A 19,943-nucleotide genomic window follows, 5' to 3' on the forward strand; every position below is an offset into this window, starting at 1 on the left:
CTCTTATTCATTGAGCCATTTAACAAGTGTTTCTTCCATACCTTCTGTGTGTATAGTAATTCTATACTAGGTGCTTGGGGATTACGTGATTCTTGCCCTTAAGAAATCTGGTCTAGAGAGAAAAAAAAGCTATTTACACAAGAAGTTAAATAGTAACTCAAGAACAATGTAGTATGTATATCAGTTATTTATGATATTCCTGAAGTTTTCTTCATGTATCCTCTAGTATTGGTTTCTTAAACCAGCAGTTCCCAGAAACGGTGACTGTAAAAATCAGAAATGCATCCAAAAGCGTATATTATAATGGTTTCCATTAAATTTCTAGCCCTACCTGTGGAATTCCTAATTCAAAAGATAAAGATCAGGGTTCATAAATCTATATTTTTCAGAAGCTCCCTGGGTGTTTCTCATGAGTAACCAGTGCTGGGGACCACGGGCATATTAAGTATGCCAGCCCATAAGTTTGCTTCCTCTTCATGCAAATCCAGCAACTTAGCTGTTAATACTTCTGTATTATATGTGAGAAAACTATAACCCAGAGGCTAAGTAACTTTTTTTAGTTACTTACAAGTAGTATGTGGCAAAGCCAGAATTCTTCTCCTGGCCAGTCCTACCCCAGACACTGTAGTCTTTCTACTCACTTCCATTCTGCCATACTGTTGGCAGAAGGGAGCTGCTCCTGGACTCTGGGTATTGAGGAGGCTTTGTGTTCCCTTACTCCTTTCCTCCTCTGTGTCAGTGGTGGCCAGGGTTCAGGAAGGTTGCCAAGGCCTCTATATTAAAAGAAAATTTCATTACAGGAAATTGAAAGAAAATATAAAAATGAAAACAAGCAACCAATATTCTCAGGTTCAGAGGAACTGCTGTTGTTAACATTTTGATACATGTTTTCTAGATTCTATTTACATAGGTATATATATTTTAAATATTCTAAACATACCTCTTATGATCTTTTTTGTATGTACAAATAGTACATAAATGCAACGTTTTGTCTTGTCTTTTACATTTCTTATTAGGGTTATTTCCGGATGTTTTGTATTTTGTGCTATCCTTACAATTAATGTCTTCTTCCCCGTAAGTTTTGTTACTGCTCTTGTGAAGAAATCTGTCGTCTTTATCTATTTGTTTTGTATCCAGCTACTCGCTGAATCCTTACTAGTTCTAATATACATCCCATATTCCTGAATGCTACTGTATGTGCTTTCTCATAAGCCTGATGATAATTAAATTTCTAGGCTATTGTTTTTTCAGTTCTCTGTTTGTTGGGGACTCCCAACTGATTCTGTTATTCAGAACTCTTCAGCTGCCAATGACATAGAGCAAGTGAAGTTGAAGAGCAGCTTGAAGTTGAGCAACTCAGGCTGTGCCTTATGTATGGCTTGGAAGCAGGAGGAAAGGCTCTCATTACCAGCCCCCATCTCATTTCTGCTTTTTTGTGCTCATTTGCTCTCTCCTTCCTCCCTCTCCTCTGCCTCCCTATCCTGGCAGCTCTTTTTTCTTTCTTTCTTTCTTTTTTTTTTTAAATTAACATAAAATGTATTATTTGCCCCAGGGGTACAGGTCTGTGAATCATCAGGCTTACACATTTCACAGCACTCACCATAGCACATGCCCTCCCCAATGTCCATAACCCAGCAAGCCTATCCTTACTCCCCATCCTCCAGCAACCCTCAGTTTTTTTCCTGAGATTAAGAATCTCTTACAGTTTTTCTCCCTCTCAATCCCATCTTACTTCATTTTTTTCCCTCCCTAGCACCGAAGACCCCTCGCCCTGCCTCTCAAATTCTACATATCAGAGAGATCATATGATAATTGTTTTTCTCTGATTGATTTATTTCACTCTCCGTAATACCCTTTAGTTCATCCACATTATTGCAAGTGGCAAGATTTCGGGTTTTTTGACAGCTGTAGTATTCCATTGTGTATATATACCACATCTTCTTTATCCATTCATCTGTTGATGGACATCTAGGCTCTTTCCATCGTTTGGCTATTGTGGACATTGCTGCTATAAACATTCGGGTGTACGTGCCACTTCAGATCACTACATTTGTATCTTTAAGGTAAATACCCAGTAGTGCCATTGCTGGGTTGTAGGGTAGCTCTGTTTTCAACTTTTTGAGGAACCTCCATGCTGTTTTCTGGAGTGGCTGCATCAGCTTGCATTCCCACAATAGTGTAGGAGGGTTCCCCTTTGTCCGCATCCTTGCCAACATCTGTCATTTCCTGACTTGTTAATTTTAGCTGTTCTGACTGGTGTGAGGTAGTGTCTCCCTGTGGTTTTGATTTGTATTTCCCTGATGCCGAGTGATGTTGAGCACTTTTTCATGTGTCTCTTGGCCATTTGGATGTCTTCTTCTGGCAGCTATTTTTTCTACTTCTCTTCCATAGTTAATCATTTAATAAGTTTTTAGTTAGCTCCTAAAATACACAAGGACAGCTAGGCCTTTGTAGGCCTAGAAGATATAGCAAAGAACAAGACAAAGTCCCTGCCCTCATGGATCTTGTGGGGGAGATAGACAGTAAACAAACCTAGTATTGTCAGAATGGGATAAGTGGCAAAGCAAAAAACATATTCAGGTAAAGAGGATGAGGAATGCTAGGTAGGGAATTTTGCTATTTTTTATATGGTGATCAAGGAAGACCTCATTGGGAGGGTGATGCTTGAGCAGAGTTCTGAAGGAATGAGACAGGCAGATACTAGAAAATGGGTGTCCTAAGATGAAGGAGAGTGAGTGTGAAGGTTCTGTGATGCATGTGTGTCTGATGTATCCAAAGAATAGCAAGGAGGGATGCTCATTGACTAGAGTAGAAAAGGGGAAGAGTGGGCCCAAATAGGTGGTGAGAGAGCTGATCATGGAGGATCTTGTAAGGAATTTAAGTTTTACTCAGGGTGAAGTGATTTCATCTGATGTGATTGATAAGCTTCTTAGTCCCTCCACTCCTGGTTTAAATTTAAACAGCTTTTTATTATGGAAAATTTTAAACATATACAAAAATAGAATGGTGAAATGAGCCTCTGTATACCCATCACCCAGATTTAGCAGTTATCTACTTAGGGCCAGTCTTGTGTCTTTTCTTGATTTACCTCCTCTCCCCTTCTAGATTTTTTTTTAAGATTTTATTTATTTATTTAGAGTGCGCTGAAGCCAGAGGGAAGGGCACAGGGAGAAGGGGACTGTCTCAAGCCGACTCCTCACTGAGCTCAGAGTCTGATTTGGGGCTCTATCCCATGATTCCAAGATCATGACCAGAGCTGAAATCAAGAGTCTGATGCTTAACTGACTGAGCCACTCAGGCACCCCTCCCACCCTACCAGATTAATTTTAAGCAAATCCCAGCTATACTATAATTTCATACCTAAATACTTGTGTATTTTTTAACACATAAGAAAACTTAGCAGGAATTCTTTGATATTAACAAACATTTCCCTGATTGTCTCAAATGTTTCTTTTTTTCTTTTGCCAGTTGTTCATTCAGGTATAGATCTAAGGTCCACACATTTGGTTGACATGTTCCATTTCCTTTTTAATTTATATAGTCTTCTTTACTTTTTTTCCTTGTGATTTATTTAAGGAACTGTGTCATTTGTCCTATTGAATTTCCTACAATCTAGATTTTGCTTATTGTATCTCTGTGGTCTCATTTAATATGTTCCTCTGCTCTCTTTATTTCCTGTAAACAGGGAATTGGATCTAAAACTTGGCTAAGATTGAAGCTTGATTTTTTGATAAGAATATTTTGTATATGCTGATCTATAATTCATATTGCATCGTATTGGGAAATACGGAATAACTTCTTGTCTTTTTTGTGCTGTTCAGATTGATGGTAGAATTAGGTTTTCTTCACCCATTTTTAGGTTACTCTCATCAGCCTTTCTTCTAATGGTTTTAGTGGTCATTGATGAGCTTTACCTATATGAATTATTTCATTAGGAGTTGCAAAATAGTGATTCTAATTTTATTGTCTTGATATAAAGACCAGCCTTTCCTAATGTATTACTTGGTTATTTTCAGATGTAGTCACTACAAGAAAGACAGGATAAATGCGTGATTCTTATCTATTTCCTTCTCCAGATCTGGCCAGAATTAGCCATTTGTTTCAAGAGTCTTAGTTCTTTTTTAGTGGTAAATGGCATTGGAAGACCAAAACTTGAACTCTAGAGGTATTCACTGGATTGGTTTCTTCCTTATAGGCCTTTCAGGGGATAGAGCTCAGAAAAAGATAAATTTAAGAGGAAATACATTTTGAGTTAATGCTGATAACGCCTATTTGAATTTAGGATTATAGAGTGTTTACTTTGGTTTTATGTTTATGTATCTTTTCTCTTATGCTGAAAATCCTGGTTCCAGAATAAAAATATCACCATCATTACTAACACTATGATTACTAAAAACAGTCTGAGAATTTTTTTTTTTTTGCCCTTTTGATACGTTCCATTAGGGATGTATAAATTGCTGTATGATAAAGTTACTTAAAATAATTTCTCTTTTTGTAGTTAAAATGCCAACTCAATATTACACTTAGGTTTGTTCATTTCATTTTGCTTTTATTTTTAGAGATTGTATTCTAATTTTTCTTTAATAGCTGTATAAAACATTTATATGGCTCCAAAGTTGAATACATAAAACAGGATAAAATCAGAGAATTCTAGTTTCAATTTTTTTTTTCTTTTTGAGAGAGAGAGAGAGAGAAAGGAGTGTTGGGGGCAGAGGGAAGGAGAGAATTTTAAGCAGACTCCATGCCCAGTGCAGAGCCTGGCAGGGGGCTCCATCTTAGAGTCCTGAGATCATAACCTGCGCCTTAGTCAAGAGTTGGATGCTTAACTGACTGGGCCACCCAGAAGCCCCTAGATGGTTAATTTGAAAAAGGTTTTGGCTTTTCTGTCCATTTAAATCTCTATATAAATATATTTATATTCATATACTACTCTTTATAGGTTACAGATAGCATACTCTAGGGGCACCCAGATGGCTCAGTCAGTTGAGCTTCTGCCTTCAGAGTCATGATCTCTGGGTCCTGGGATGGAGCCCCGTGTGGGGCTCCCTGCTCAGCAAGGAGTCTGCTTTTCCCTCTCCTTCTGCTCCTACCCCCTGCTTGTGCACTTGTGCATGCCTGTACACTCTCGCTCTCTCCCAAATAAATAAATAAAATCTTTTTTTAAAAAGTGTACTGTACACACTATTTTATGCAAAACATTTTTCACTTAGCAACACATTCTGGGAACATATAAAGATAGGCTTCATTCCATTTTATAGCTTTGGAATTCAAATTAAATTATTTGTAGTATGCCATGATATGGATGTGCCAGAGTTCAGCCAACCTGTCTCCTGTTGAAGGATATTTGATTGTTTTCAGGCTTTTGCTGTTGCAAATGGTATTGCAGTGAATAGCCTAATGTATGTGTGTTGTGTTATATTTTGTTTTCCCCAGTGTATCTAAGAATCCTGGAAGTGGTATTGTTGGGTCAGACAGTAAATATATGATTTCCCTTGATATTGCCAAATTCCCTTCCATAGGTGTTTTTCTGTTTTGCATTCCTCTAATAATGTACAGAATGTTACTTCCCCATATCTGTAAAGTTTTAGATTTTTGCCAATCTCATAGATGTGGAATGGTATCTCAGCATAGTTTCAATTTACATATCCCTTGTTATAAATGTGGTTGAGCATTTTCCATTTGTTAAGAGCCATTTGAATATCTTTTTCTGTGAATATTTCATATTTCTTGTCCATTGTTCTATAGAGTTGTTCAATGTCTACTTTTAGAATCTTTATATAGTAGGAATATTAACCTGTCTTCTTTCCTACTTTATCATGTTTCTTTTTACTTGGCTAATTTTTCCACACAAAAATATTATTTATTTATTTATTTGACAGAGAGAGAGAGAGAGAAATTATAAGTAGGCAGAGAGGCAGACAGAGAGAGAGAGAAATTATAAGTAGGCAGAGAGGCAGACAGAGAGAGGGGCGAAGCAGGCTCCCTGCTGAGCAGAGAGCCGGATGCGGGGCTCGATCTCAGGATGCTGAGCTGAAGGCAAAGGCTTAACCCACTGAGCCATCCAGGCACCCCAAAAGTAATTTTATGTGGTCAAATTGATCAATTTTTTTCTTATTGTGATGTTTATAACCTAACACTTTAAAAGACTCTTGTTGGTTGGTGTGTTGGAAAGAGACTGGTGGGAGCAGGCCTCGGTGAGGCAAGGGCAGAAACAAGATTGAATGTGGTTGTAATAATCCAGCATTGGTAACTGTGGAAGTTGTTCTGGTTATATTCTGAAATTTTTGTTAATGCATAGGATGTTGGATGTGAGAGAAAGAGAAGAGTGAAGGTGACTCCCAAGTTTTTGGCCTAACATGATACAGTTGCCATTAACTAAGGAGGAGAGGCCTGTGGGAGTGGCAGGCTTGGGGGAAGATTGGTTATGGACATGTAAACTTTGAGATACCTATTGGACATCCAAGTGGAGGTATCAAATAGAAAGTTGAATATGTGAGCCTATAATTTCAGGGAGTGTTTAGGTCCATGAATAATCATTTGGGAGCTATCAGCATGTAGAGGATATTTATTTAGGTTTTCCGTTTTTATATATTTTTTTATTGAGGTATGCTTTCTAGATTCTGAAATGTATAGATATTAAGTATGTAGTTCAATGACTTGTGACAAACATATACACCTGTGTAATCCCAGTCAAGTATAGAGCATTTGTGTACCCCAGAAAGTTCCCTGGTGCCTCTTTCTAGTCAGGCTGCTGCCCAGAGGCAGCTGTTGTTCTAATTTATATTACCACAACTTAGTTTCTCCTCAAGTTGATAATATTTAAAATAGAAGGCTGGATGAAATCACGAAGGGTATGAACGTGGATAGAGAAAAGAAAAGGTCCAAATATTATGACTTGGGGAATACCAAAGATTTGAGGGGAAAATGAGGAATTGGCAAGGAAACTAAGAACGAGTAACCTGAAAGATAGCATGAGAGCCAGATGGAATGGAGTCCTGGAAACCAGGTAAAAAAACTATGTCAGAAAGGAGTGAGTGATCAGCTGTTTCACATGCTGTCACAAGGTCTTGAAAGATGAGGATTCAAAATTTACTGATAGATTTTAGCAACAAGGGGATCATTGGTGACCTTAAAAACTGCTATAACGGAGTGGTAGGGCCCACGGGCCTGACTGGAGTGGATCTGAGGGACTGGGAGGAGAGGAACTGGATAGCAAGGACATACACAGTCATTTTGAGGAGCAGAAAAAGGGCATCATAAGTGGAAGGGAGTATAGGATCAAAGGAGGATTTATTTTTATTTATTTATTTACTTATTTGGAAAGATTTGTAGAGAGAGTGCTTACATGCAAGCAGGGAGGGGGCAGAGGAAGAGGGAGAGAGAATCCTAAGACAGATCCCTGCCAGCACAGAGCCCACCGTGGGGCTCAATCCCAGACCTGAGATCATGACCTGAGCCCAAACAAGTCGATGCTAAACTGACTGAGCCACCCAGGTGCCACCGCCCCGCACCCTGCCTTTTTTTTTTTTTTTTAAAAGATGAGCAGTATTTTGGGTACCTTTGTGTGCTCATGCATTTAATCCAGTGGAGGGAAAGCTGAAAATGGGAGAGAATTGCTTGAGTGATGCCCTTGAGTCAGCAAGAAGTCAGCCCCTGAATGTACAAAGGAGGGGCTGGCCCGAGGTCGGGGCCTAGGCAGTTCATCCATGGGAGTAGGAGGGAAGGCAGGTTGTGGTACAGGTGAGAACATGCAGAAGGTCTCTTTTGGTTGTTTCTGTTTTTCTGTGACTAAGAAGGAAGGAAGGAGGGAGGGAGGGGATGGAGGCGACGGGAGAGGAAGGGAGGGTGGACAGAGGGAAGAAATGCTAAAGGTTGAGGAAAGAGCTCTGAGTTTGAATTAGTCTGAGAATGGCATTATTAATATATCATCTCTTCATCCCCAACCTTACTGATAACAGTTGCGTGACTTTGGTAAGTCACTTTTGTTTGCTACACCTCAGTTTGTTTATGGAATGAGTAGTAACCCATCTCTTAAGGTCGTTGTGAGGACAAGTTGAGAAAACACCTAGCATTGTTCCCAACCCATAGTAGGTATTTAATAAAGGGTTATTCCTTTCCCAAGTGTAGCAAAAAAACTGTTAGTAGATTATGCACAGAATAATACTTGTAATGTGTAGAATATCATGTAATCTAAACCCTTTTCAAATGTCTATTTAACATCAGCTGACCTTATATATTCAGATTCTGGAATTGGAGAGTCAGGTGCCACATTTTTAAAAAGAATTAGATCTTTTTCTCCTGGTTTGCCACTTCCATCTATAGGGACTGATTGGATAAATTTGTCCCACTAGTTTGTTGAAAAGATGGTTTTAGTTATGTTTTTCAAAAGTTGTAAGTCACCATTTCAGAGTTCTGTTTGATCTAAGTTCAGTTTGGCTGTACTTAAGAATGGAATGGGGTTGAACCTGTTCATTGCAGATTTTAAGATCTAAGATTGATTTTAAAATTTAATATGGAAATTTTCTAATATTTACGAAAATAAAAAGTATAAAGTATAATAAATCTCCATGTACTTACCTCGCTCCCACCTTAAATGATATTCAGATTAATATGGACATTTAAATGATCTTTGAGAAGATGTGGAACTAACTTGTCTTGATTTACTAATGAGTAAGAGCTAAAGATTCTGATTTAATAATTTAATTTGAATTCCTTCAATCATTAATTTATTCATTGATTCATGCAACAAAATTTATTGAGGGTCAGCTTTGTTCATTAGTGCCTAATGGCTAAGAGCCTTGCTGATTGCAGATCTCAGCTCTGCTACTTACTGGTTGTGTTGCCTAAGGCCAATCAAAGTATTCTAAGCTTCAGTTTCCACATTGGCAAAATTAAGATAATGCTAGTATCTACCTCATAGTTTGTTAGGTTTGTTAGGAGGAGTAATTGAGATACATTGGCTTGCTCGGTAAATGTTAGCTGCTGTTACTATAAATATCATTTCTCATTTTCCTCCTCCTCCTCTTTGTCTTCCAGATTTTGTGCTAGGTGTCCCTGGAGAGTATGAGAGGATTAAGATGTAGACCTTCACCGTGAAGAACTAGAATTCCAGAATCCCACAGTATTAGAGCCAGGAGAGATTTTCAGGATTATCTAGTTCGGCAAGCCCAGAGAGCCTTAGTGAATTGCCCAGTATCACAACATCTCTAAGTGGCAAAGCCAGGCCAAAGCTCAGGTCCTTTAGATGTGAAGCTCTTAGGACAGAATGGCTGCTCTGTTGGCTTGACTGTGCCCCACTCCTCAAACCCCAGTCCTTCTGACCTGTTTTCAGGACTCTGCCTTTTCAGTGTGCAAACATCGAAATATATGTGAAGCTTTTTGCACATATCGGACCTGAATGTACCCTGGACACTCTCTCCTTGAGATTCCAGGGAAGACTTGCCAGGAAAGGTAGACAGGCTGTCTCTCTGTGTAATCTCAACGATGTTCTTATCTTCCTCTTATATCACAGCCCAGGAGTTAAAGTCACTGTTTGAAAAAAAGTCCCTCAAAGAGAAACCTCCAAGTTCTGGAAAGCAGTCAATATTATCTGTGCGGCTAGAGCAGTGCCCTCTGCAGCTGAATAACCCATTTAACGAGTATTCCAAATTTGATGGCAAGGTAAGTAAAAATAAAACATTGTCTTTTTGAGTAAAACCTCAGTTGTGTGGAATTGTTTTTGTTAGTATTATCATTATTAGATTTAGGGCTTCATAAATGACTCAAAGTAATTATAGAATGTCATTCACATGTAAAAAGTTCTGAATTTGGTCTGTATACTGTTTCCCCAGCAGTATACTTGGAGGATTAAAACAAAAACAGTCTTGAGATATTTGTCCATGTACTCTTTTTCTGTGTTTCATTTTCCAAGTATACTTGAGGGTTTGGGTTGTTGGGATATGATGAATCAAGGCCTGATTGTGCTGGGAAAGCTTTGAAGGTGGTTCTGGGGAGACAGTTTGCATTGTTTTGGTCTGATTCTTTATTATAACTATAGAAATTGTTGAGGTTAAAGCTTCATTTCAGATCTTTAGGCCATTGTTTTTATGTCAGTATTTCATTGTAGGCAGTCTTGTTTGACACTCGCTATGTAGGATGACTTTATTTTTTTCTGTTTGTTCTAATAATTTTCAGTTTAAAAAATTAAAACATGTCTATTTTCCTTTTAGAAAAAGGGCCACCACTGTAGGCGGAGTATAGTTAGTCGCCCTTGCAGCCCTCTCTCTGCCCACGCTCCTTGCCCTCTGTGTCTCTGTGTGGAGCTGAGCTGGGCTTCTTTGAGGAGACAGTAGCAGTTGATTTTTATATTTATTGCCATTATATTTGCTGTCTGGCAGTGGCTTGGAGGTGCTGAGTGATAGCTTGTTTCCTGGAGGGGTTGCGTACAATTTGTCTTATTTTAACACCACTGCAATTAATAAACATACAGGCTCGTTGCTTATGTTTCCATTTTTTCACATTCAACTTCTGGTTATATGCTTTCAGTTGTCTGAGCAAGGAGATGTTTTCTCTTCGAAACACTTCTACCTCATAAGGTTCAGCATGTTTCCATATGAAGCATATATGGCCACAGACAAGTGAGGTTATTGATGTTGGTGGGAAAAGAGAGCCAAGAACTAGAAACAAAATGTGGAAGTTCCATAAAGATACTAATATGCTCAGGAGTTGCCTCCAAAAAAATCTGAAAGGACTTTTAGTAAATGAGAGATTATACTGATGTAAAGCCTCTCTTTAGCCTGCCCCTGCCTCGACTCCTGTTTCTTGTGGAATGTAGCAAAGAGAAGGAAGGGTCCCCCTAGGGGACAGGAATGTCAGTCTCTGGAAAATGGAGAGTTGGACTGTAGGATTTGTTTTTAAATACTACAGTTGATTCATTTAGATATATATGTGTGAGCGTTATTACTGGAATTAGGTTACATGGCTGGAATTTGTTTGCTTCCATTGTCTGATACCATCTCATTGTTTAAGGACATAATTGCTGGAATAATTACTCTGTAAAAATACTTGATGCCAACAAAATAGCACAGATATTTTAAAATATTATGTCCTAGAATTCCTAGTATACCACTAGATTTTATTTTATAAATTACTTAGCTTTGGATTTGAGAGAAAGTTATAAGGTATCTTTGGTATATATCTAACTTTCGAAGTGCCAGGGAGAAACTAAAAAAAAAAAACGTGAAGAAGCCATTTTCTTGGTTGCAAAGGAATTATTTTTGCTAGATATGTTTACACTTAAGGCTCTCCGTACTTTTGTCATATCAGATCTATTTGTAATCAGCAAAAGGTATATGCATGGAGCAGTCACCATTACACTTTGATTAAGAAAGATTTATATATCGATAAGTCTATCCCGTGATGCGATGCTATTTTATTATTAGCCTCCATATTACAAATGCTAAAATACAATTAAACTCTTGTTCGCATCTATTATTTAATATTGATGCGTTTGGCAGATATGTAATGAAAGTGGCTAATATTTGAAGGATATTGTACTGTACATATTAAATTAGTCTTTCTTTATCTTTGTGAAATGCATCAATATGATATTCAATGACATCTCAATGATTAATAGAGAATTACACTTGAGTCAAGCCTTTTTGTAACCTAGAAATTAAAATGACTATTCAAATAACACCTCAAAATGATCAAATTAGCATTTTGTGATTGCATAATAATGGGATTGTAGTAGTTATAACAGCGCCATGGCTGCCTCTAGAGTTAAGATCATGTCAACCCCTTGATAATAAAGCCTTTCTGTGAGAGTCGACTTTAATAATTTCCAGATTGATTCTTCCCATAAATCACTTGACGTTCAGCACTAAATTTTTGTTACTGTTGTAACTTAAAATTATTTTATTTTTATTCAGCTCATATTTAAGACGTGAAATGAGTGTCCTGTTTTAATGATTCACCATCTTGTCATTGAACTCCATGCTTTTTGCTTCAAATAGAAGGGTTTTTCGTGGACTTTGATAGTCCTTTTTTTTTCTTTTTTTTTCTGTGAAGGTTTGTTAAAGCCATTAAAATATGTACAGAGTTTTCCTGTACAGATATTCACAATGCTTTTCTTGGGAATAACGCTTGCCTTATTTACATAATTAACCGAGTTGCTTAGGTCTCTTGGGCAAGTGGTACATAATTGGGGAGAGAAGGGGACAGGGAAGAGTTTGGGGTCTAATTAAATATGCTAAAAAACTACTTAATTATGTATTTCCTCAAGAGACTGACTGCTGTGAAATCCTCCTTAAGATTAAACTAGCGTTAGATTTGAAAAAAGGATTTTGTTTTTGGTGTGGCTTTACAATTCATTGTAGGTAAGCCAGCATGTCTAGTGTCTTTAATAGTTTGTGCAAACTGGATTGTTGTTAGTTTTAGTGATTCTAAGGGTAAGCATCTTTTAGCTATTATGCTAAATTAAAGCAAATACTATTCAGATAATTTGTGGTACCTGTAGCAGTTTAATAATTTCATTTTTAAAAATTGTTGATTAATAATTTCTTAGAGGAATACAGTTGAGAGAGAAAGACTGTGCTTAGGCATGTGCTTTGTTGTAATTTTAATAATTTTTTGGATCTGATTTATTATTATGTTCTCTTTAGTAAAATGGTGATGCTGTGACCTGTTTTAGATTCATTGATTATTAGTAACTCTGTTTACTGATGATTGGAAAAAAGTCCAAAATAGATTGCAAGTGGTTTTAAGGAATGCTTGCTTGGTTGCACAAGGCAAAACCAGGCTCAGCCACCTGCCTGCATTCTTTGGGCTTGTTGAAAGCAGTCCTCAAAAAGCTTAATTAACAAAATCTCTGTTCTAAAGATTGAGATAATCAGAAAACTTCTTGTGACAGTCCTTCTGATTTCACTGTATGTGGGATATATTGGGTTTGACAGGGAGTTGCTTTGAGGGAATGGGCTCATTCATGGTAAGTGAATACTCACTCAGCACTTGCGTAAGTATCTGTCCTTTCTACCTGTTTCATATGAAGTCATGTTTTTGCAAGTATCTAACCCTTTCCATTCCATGCCTTATCACTTACTTGAGAAACTTTTGCTAGTACATCACCACTATTCTGGTTAAATTGAATTTGCAAGTATCATTATTAGTAGACCGTTCAAATTTTATTTTATTTTATTTATTTATTTTCAAAAAGTATTTATTTACTTGAGAGAGAGCGCAAGTGAGAGAGAGAGCATGAGTCGGGGTGGGTAGAGGGTGAGGGAGAAGCAGACTCCCTACTGAACAGGGACCCCAACTTGGGGCTCAGTCCCAGGACCCCGGGATCATGACCTGATGAAAGTAGACGCTTAACCAACTGAGACACTAAAGTGCCCCTTACTTTATTTTTGTAAGTAGGCTCCATGCCCAGCTTGGAGCCTGGTGCAGGGCTTGAACTCACATTCCTGAGATCCAAGATCTGAGCTGCAGTTAAGAGACAGCAGCTTAACTGACTGAGCCATCCAGGCACCCCCATTAGAATTTTAAATACCCATTTCCTGTCAGTATAGTTACTAACAAAGAAATGATAATGATTATTGGTTTTGGCATCTTGGTCAGATTTTCCATCTCTCCAAACCTCAGTTTCTTTACCTGTTAAAGAAATGAGAGTTCTTCCTCAAGGCTGATGAGACCATCAAATAGGATAATAGTAGGGTAGAGCACCTAGCCCAGTGAGAACCAGTGTACTTTACTTTGTGACCTATTTTGTAGTAAGACCTGAGTTTGAATTCGGACTCTACCACTTAACAGTGTTGACCTCAGGCTAGTTACTTAACCTTATAAAGTGGTCCTGTCCTTGTATTAACGTGGGTTGAGATGATGGTAATGTTCTTTCTCATGAGGATTAATTGAGATAAGGTCTCTTTACCAAGACATGTAGCACATAATAGGAAGCACTCAACAAATATCCCACTTCTGCTCCTCTCTGTAAAGGATGAGGGCTGGTGATGTCGTCCCTTCTTAATGTACTTCATTAGATATTGACAGGATCGAGTGAGAGAAAGTGTGTCTTGAATCCAGGAGTTCAGAATAGCATTGTTCAACAGGACGGGCAGCAGACTCTGGGTGAAGGTCTACCTGAAGACCAGCGAGTCCAGTGAGGCTTCGGGCTTTAACTTTAAATAGGAAGATTGAGTCAAGTTAGTACTTCCTTTTTTTTTTTTTTTTTGGCTGTGTTTTTTCTTTTTTTTTTTTTAAACATCGTAGGAGAAGGTAGTTCAATATTAGTCATTGGTAGTTTACTAAAACGTGAAGTATTTCTTTGACTTCGCTAAATTCTACTCTAAATATAAGGAGAATGTTTGCCTTGAGTGCTTAAAAAAGCAGAACCCCTTCTTGTTCATATAGACAACTGTGACTGTGATTGTGTTAACTTATTAGAAAGTAACCATTTCTCTGTTAGAAAGTGTTTTAACGAAGCTGCAGAGAGCATGGGGGAAGGGATAATTCATGAGTGCTAATTGCTTGGCTGTTAATTTTCATAAGTGTTGATAGAAGCAGTTCCTTAAATTAAACTTTGTTTAAAATGTATCAGGGGAAATATTCCACAATGTCGAGCCTGAAGTGAAAATTAATATGAATGCTGTGGCAATTAACACATACTGGTTAATAGCTTTTAGCAGCATTTTGGGATGATAGTCCTTAAATACATTTTTGCATGCTGCTCTTGTTTCAGCATTGTTCCAGTCTATGTCTGGATAATTATGAACAAATGTTTTCTACAATCATTGGCATTAAATAGCTCTTTTCAAAGAAAGTCACTTAAAACTTCGCAGAAAAGCATGAAGCCACTGAGAAACGTGGCAAACTTAGGAAAGGTCAGCGAATTGAAATTGCGTTTAAAAAAATTGCCTTGATCGCTTCTTGGCCTTTTGGCTAAGATCAAGTGTAAAAAAATTGCCTTGAGAGGAAAATGCTCCTCATTTGAACTTGGAGTATTTGCTATTGTAAAGGGAATGGTCCCTCTAATGTTAAGCAACTTCAGTTCAGGATCTCTTTCCAAAAAATTGTAATCTGGACTTTATTTTTGGTTATGTTTCTAGATAGGGGCTTTTGCTTAGGGCTGTCTGAGCTGAGGTGTGGTTTTGAGCCTAAGAGCCTCCTGGTTTTTGAGTTTCTTTCTCTTTTCCACCCATCAAGTTGACCAGCCCCCACCCTTTCTGGGATTCACTTGCTTAGTGCCCATCCAGAGACAATTTAAGAGTATTTTGTTTTTTTGTTTTGTTTTTAAAGATTTTATTTATTTGACAGACAGAGATCACAAGTAGGCAGAGAGGCAGGCAGAGAGAGAGAGGAGGAAGGAGGCTCCCTGCCTAGCAGAGAACCCGATGCGGGGCTGGATCCCAGAACCCTGGGATCATGACCTGAGCTGAAGGCAGAGGCCCCAACAGAGCCACCCAGGCGCCCCTCTAAGAGTATTTTGAATCAGGTGCTCTATGTCCTGCTCCTCCATTTGCTTCTTTTAACAAACCTTTTTTTTTTTTTTTTTAAGTTTTTATTTATTTATCAGAGAGAGAGAGAAAGAGAGCAGAAGGGGAAGCATCAGGCTCCCTGGACCCTGACATGGGGCTTGATCCCAGGGCCCTGGAATTGTGACCTGAGCCGAAGGCATACACTTAACCCACTGAGCCACCCAAGCTCCCCTTTACATACCTTTTTAATAAAGGAGAGTAAGTCCCAACATCATTTTAGCAGTCATTCTCTCAGCATCTTATCTGTGACTGTATTTCATTAGTCTTCTTTTTCAAAGACCAGTTTTTATTAGTCTATTCTATTTCTTTCTTTTTTTAAGGTTTTATTTATTTATTTGAGAGAGAGCATGGGGAGAGAGAGCAAGAGCAGGGGGAGAGGAAGAAGCAGACTCCTTGCTGAGCAGGGAGCCTCATGTGGGGCTCAATCCCAGGACCCTGGGATCATGACCTGAGCCGAAGACAGATGCTCAACCAATTGAACTGCCCAGGTGCCCAGTCTGTTCTGTTTCTAAAGGAAGATATTAGGTATTCGCTACCTCTTTACATACTATGATATACTAATAGAAGTACCAAATTCATTATTTTAAGAATATCCTTTAACGAGATTATTTCCCCCTTACCATTGTATTAGTGCATTTCTCTTCCTGTTGCTTGACATTATACTGAAAATCCCAAGTAGAGATTTTGGGATTTCTGTCTGGGTGGTACTCAAAATGAATTAAACAGGAATCTTACAATGAAAGACAGTGTTTTCAGCATTTGACTCTGCAGTTAAATTCTGAAGACTTGAGTTCTTAAAATTAGCTCCCTCCATTTGGAGCTGCTTCCATCCAGGCCTTGTTTCTGCCAGTCTGTAGAGGCGTCTTCTGATTCTAGAGGAATCTTCTAGAAATTCCTGTCAGAGGTAGAATTGACCATTGGTTTTAGAGGCTTCTCAAAGGAAGGCAGAATTTTGCAGTAGAAAGAACATAATTGTCAGGCTTGAATTAGAATTCCAACTTTACCACTTACTTGCTGGGTGATATCAGGCAAATCACTCATAATCACTCCCCCCCCCTTTTTTTTTTTAAGATTTATTTACTTATGAGAGAGAGAGCACAAGCAGGAGGGACAGAGGGAGAGAGAATCCCAAGCAGACTCCACACTGAGCACAGAGCCCAATGTGGGGCTCAATCCAAAGACCCTGAGATCATGACCTGAGCCCAAACCAAGAGTTGGATGCCCAAGTGACTGTGCCACCCAGGCGCCCCTCACTTTACCTCATTGAGCCTGTTTTCATATGTCTAAAATGAAGCTAATGTTATCTTTAAATGTTGTCACAAGGATTTAACGAAAAGGGGAGATGCTTACGTAGAAAGTGCCTGGCGCATGGTCAGTGCTGAGAGGTTTATTAGTTTCCTTTCATTTTACCACAGTGCCATTCGTTTGCTTCATATTTAATGAGGGCCTACTATGTAAAGACACTGTTAAGTAGAATCTGAATTCAGTGGTGAGCAAAAACAACCTGGTTTCGATCTCATGGAACTTTTTCTCTTGGCTGGAAGATAGATGCTACGTAAACAGTCATCCTACTGAATGCAAAATTGCCATCATAGTGTAATCACAACTGATTAATCACTGAGTACCGGGGAGAGGCAGTTGAGACCTTCAGATTTTTATCATAGGGGCATCTGACCTACTCTAAGGGGTCAAGGATGATATCCTTGTGAAGGTGACTCTTGATTTGAGACTCTTGATTTGAGAGCTGAAGGATGAATAAGAGCTAAGTAGGTGAAGGGGGAGGAGAAAGGATGAATGGAGGCCCTGAAGAAAGGGATAGCTTGGTAGTTTTGAGGAATTGCAAGAAGGGTGTGTCTTTGGGGACCTGGCAGGGGTGGGGGTAAGTAAAGTGTGGTACAAGGTAAAGCCGCAGGCCAGACCATGTAGGTCTGGTGGAATTGTTCTCTTTAAGAGTATTGGCAGGCCTTTGACAAGTTTAAATGAGGAGATGAGGTAATCATATTTGTGTTTTTTTTTTTTTTTAAAGATTTTATTTGTTTACTTGACAGAGAGAGACACAGAGAGGTCACAAGTAGGCAGAGAGGCAGGCAGAGAGAGAGAGAGGGAGAAGCAGGCTCCCCGCCAAGGAGAGAGCCCGATGCGGGGCTCAATCCCAGGAACCTGGGATCATGACCCGGGCCGAAGGCAGAGGCTTAACCCACTGAGCCACCCAGGCGCCCCATCATATTTGTGTTTTGAAAAGATCTGAAGGGAATACACTTGAGAAAGGTTTGTGAGGCCAAAGAGACCAATCAAGAAACTTTGCATTGGTGCAGTTGGGAGAGATGGTAACTTGGGCTAACTTATTGGTGATGTAGAAGGAATGGATAAACTCAAGAGATATTTAGTAAGTAAAAGTGCTAGGACTTGATGATGGATTGCATGTCAAGGAATAGGGGAGAGAGCGGTTTCAAGGATGATATCCTGATCTGATTGTGGCTTGTAGAACTGAATGGATGATGATGATTCCATCCCTGAATTAGGAAACACCGAGGGGCGCCTGGGTAGGTTAGTCAGTTAAGTGACCAACTCTTTGATCTCAACTCAGGTCTTGATTGCAGGGTCATGAGGTCCAGCCCTGGCTTGGGCTCCATGCTGGGCATGGAGCCTACTTTAAAAAAAAAAAAAAAAAGGCCCTGAAAGAGGGCCGAGGATGAGGCAAGATGTTGATCTTCATGAGTTCGTTTGGGCCTGGTGACTGCAGATCACATCTTCTTACCATGCCCTTGAAGACACTACACTGTTTTGGTGGGGTGAGGGGTATGCAGCATACCCTTCTTCTTTGGTTTGTATTTGGGGCATGTGAGGCAAGGGTCTCTGAGGTGGGAGTGGGCTGGGAGCCAGGAACCTCTTCTTTGTCCCTACTTCACAGACAGCTTTGGAACTCTGGCTAAGGAATTGCCCTCGAAGTTGGTCACCTCTTACTCTGAAATGGGTTATACTCTCAGATGCCCAACCCGGCTCACCAGGCTGTTAAGAAGAGAAAATGAGAGAGTAATTTTAGATGAGGCAAATGTCAGGTGTCATTTAAGAAACTATATTGATTGTAATTCTTGGATATTAGAGGACTAAGAGGTAAAACATGGACGTGTTTTTATTATAACAAGATTACTATTGTAGTACTATCTTATTCCTAATTAATTACCAGATTAGTAGACAAAATCTGGTTGGAATGTCTATCAAGCACTGAGGTTCCAGGAAAAACCTAGGAGACAGTCCTTGTAGGTGTGGTGAGGCTAGGCATGGTGGGATTTTATACTGAGTGCCCTCATATGGGACACCTTGGTCCATATAATTTGCAGTGAAGAGATTTCCTTGTGCCTCAGAGTATTAGACCCTGATTTTACTGTCTTGAAGAGAACAATGCAGAGAATCAAATGACAACCTAGGATCACTCAGCTGGGCATAGAATCTTAAGTGTTCTTATTCTCAGAGATTTTTTTTTTTCATTCTTAATGACATTCATATTTGCAAAATGGAAACTCAAGTTCTAGAAAATGACATGGTAGAAAGAACATGGGTATGAACTCAAAAGATGTGGGCTTTAACCCTGGTCATGCCATGGGGCCTGGGACAAGTCACCTCCCATTTCTAAACCTCGGTTTCTGCCTGTTTAGAATGAGGAACTCAGCTTGGATGACCTCTTGGATTCCTTGTGTCTTTAAGGTTCCATCGTTTTGTGATTGGGGAGGTAATTGACACAGTGACATGTAAGTTATAAATGGGAAAACTTCAACTCTTGAAGTTTTGATCTTTGACGTGTATGTTGGTACTTTCCTCTTTTAACTGATTATAACAAAGCTGTGATATAGGGAGTGTCACCTCCATTTTACGGCTAAGGACACTGAGGCTCAGAAGGGAAAGTGATGTGCTCAGAAATGCACTAGTTATGTGGCAGAGCAGGGGTTCAACTCCCTTTTCCTTATTCCAGTACCACAGCTGTTTTTCCTATACTCTTTTTATAGCCATTATTATGGAGGAAACAAAAACACTGTTAATAATTGAAAAAATTTTTAAATTTTAAAACAAAAGGATTTTCCTTTTACCAGGGCACTTGAGATCTGACAGACTGTTTTGGATCTTAATGTCATTTGTGTCCATCGGGTAAGTTACTGCATCTTGTAAACCTCAGTTTTCTTACATGTGAAAAAAGAAATGAGATACCGGGGCTAGAGAACGCTGCAGTGCTTTGTATGGAGAATGTAGTTTATGTCCCACAGATGCTTTTTTATTTCCACTGCCCTTCCTGGTGTGCAGAGTTGATCATTTGTCTATCCAGCCAAAAAATTACTTATTAAGCATCTATACTGAACTGGTTTGTTTCAAATGTGTATTACCTACAGACTCTGTGCTAGGCACTGATGAGTAAGCTAGGACTAACTGCCCTGGAGGAAC

At 39.0% G+C, this 19,943-nt stretch overlaps 1 protein-coding gene across 1 annotated transcript in view; it reads left to right on the forward strand.

Moving 5' to 3' along the window:
* MAPKAP1 (MAPK associated protein 1) overlaps nucleotides 1–19,943 on the forward strand; it is a 243,964-nt gene that overhangs the window by 33,362 nt on the left and 190,659 nt on the right. Inside the window, 1 exon segment of the mRNA XM_032308575.1 lies at nucleotides 9,512–9,660. Coding sequence (XP_032164466.1) covers nucleotides 9,512–9,660 — 149 coding nt within the window.

This window comes from Mustela erminea, chromosome 12, assembly GCF_009829155.1.
Source record: "Mustela erminea isolate mMusErm1 chromosome 12, mMusErm1.Pri, whole genome shotgun sequence".
In the NCBI taxonomy this organism is placed as follows: Eukaryota; Metazoa; Chordata; class Mammalia; order Carnivora; family Mustelidae; genus Mustela; species Mustela erminea.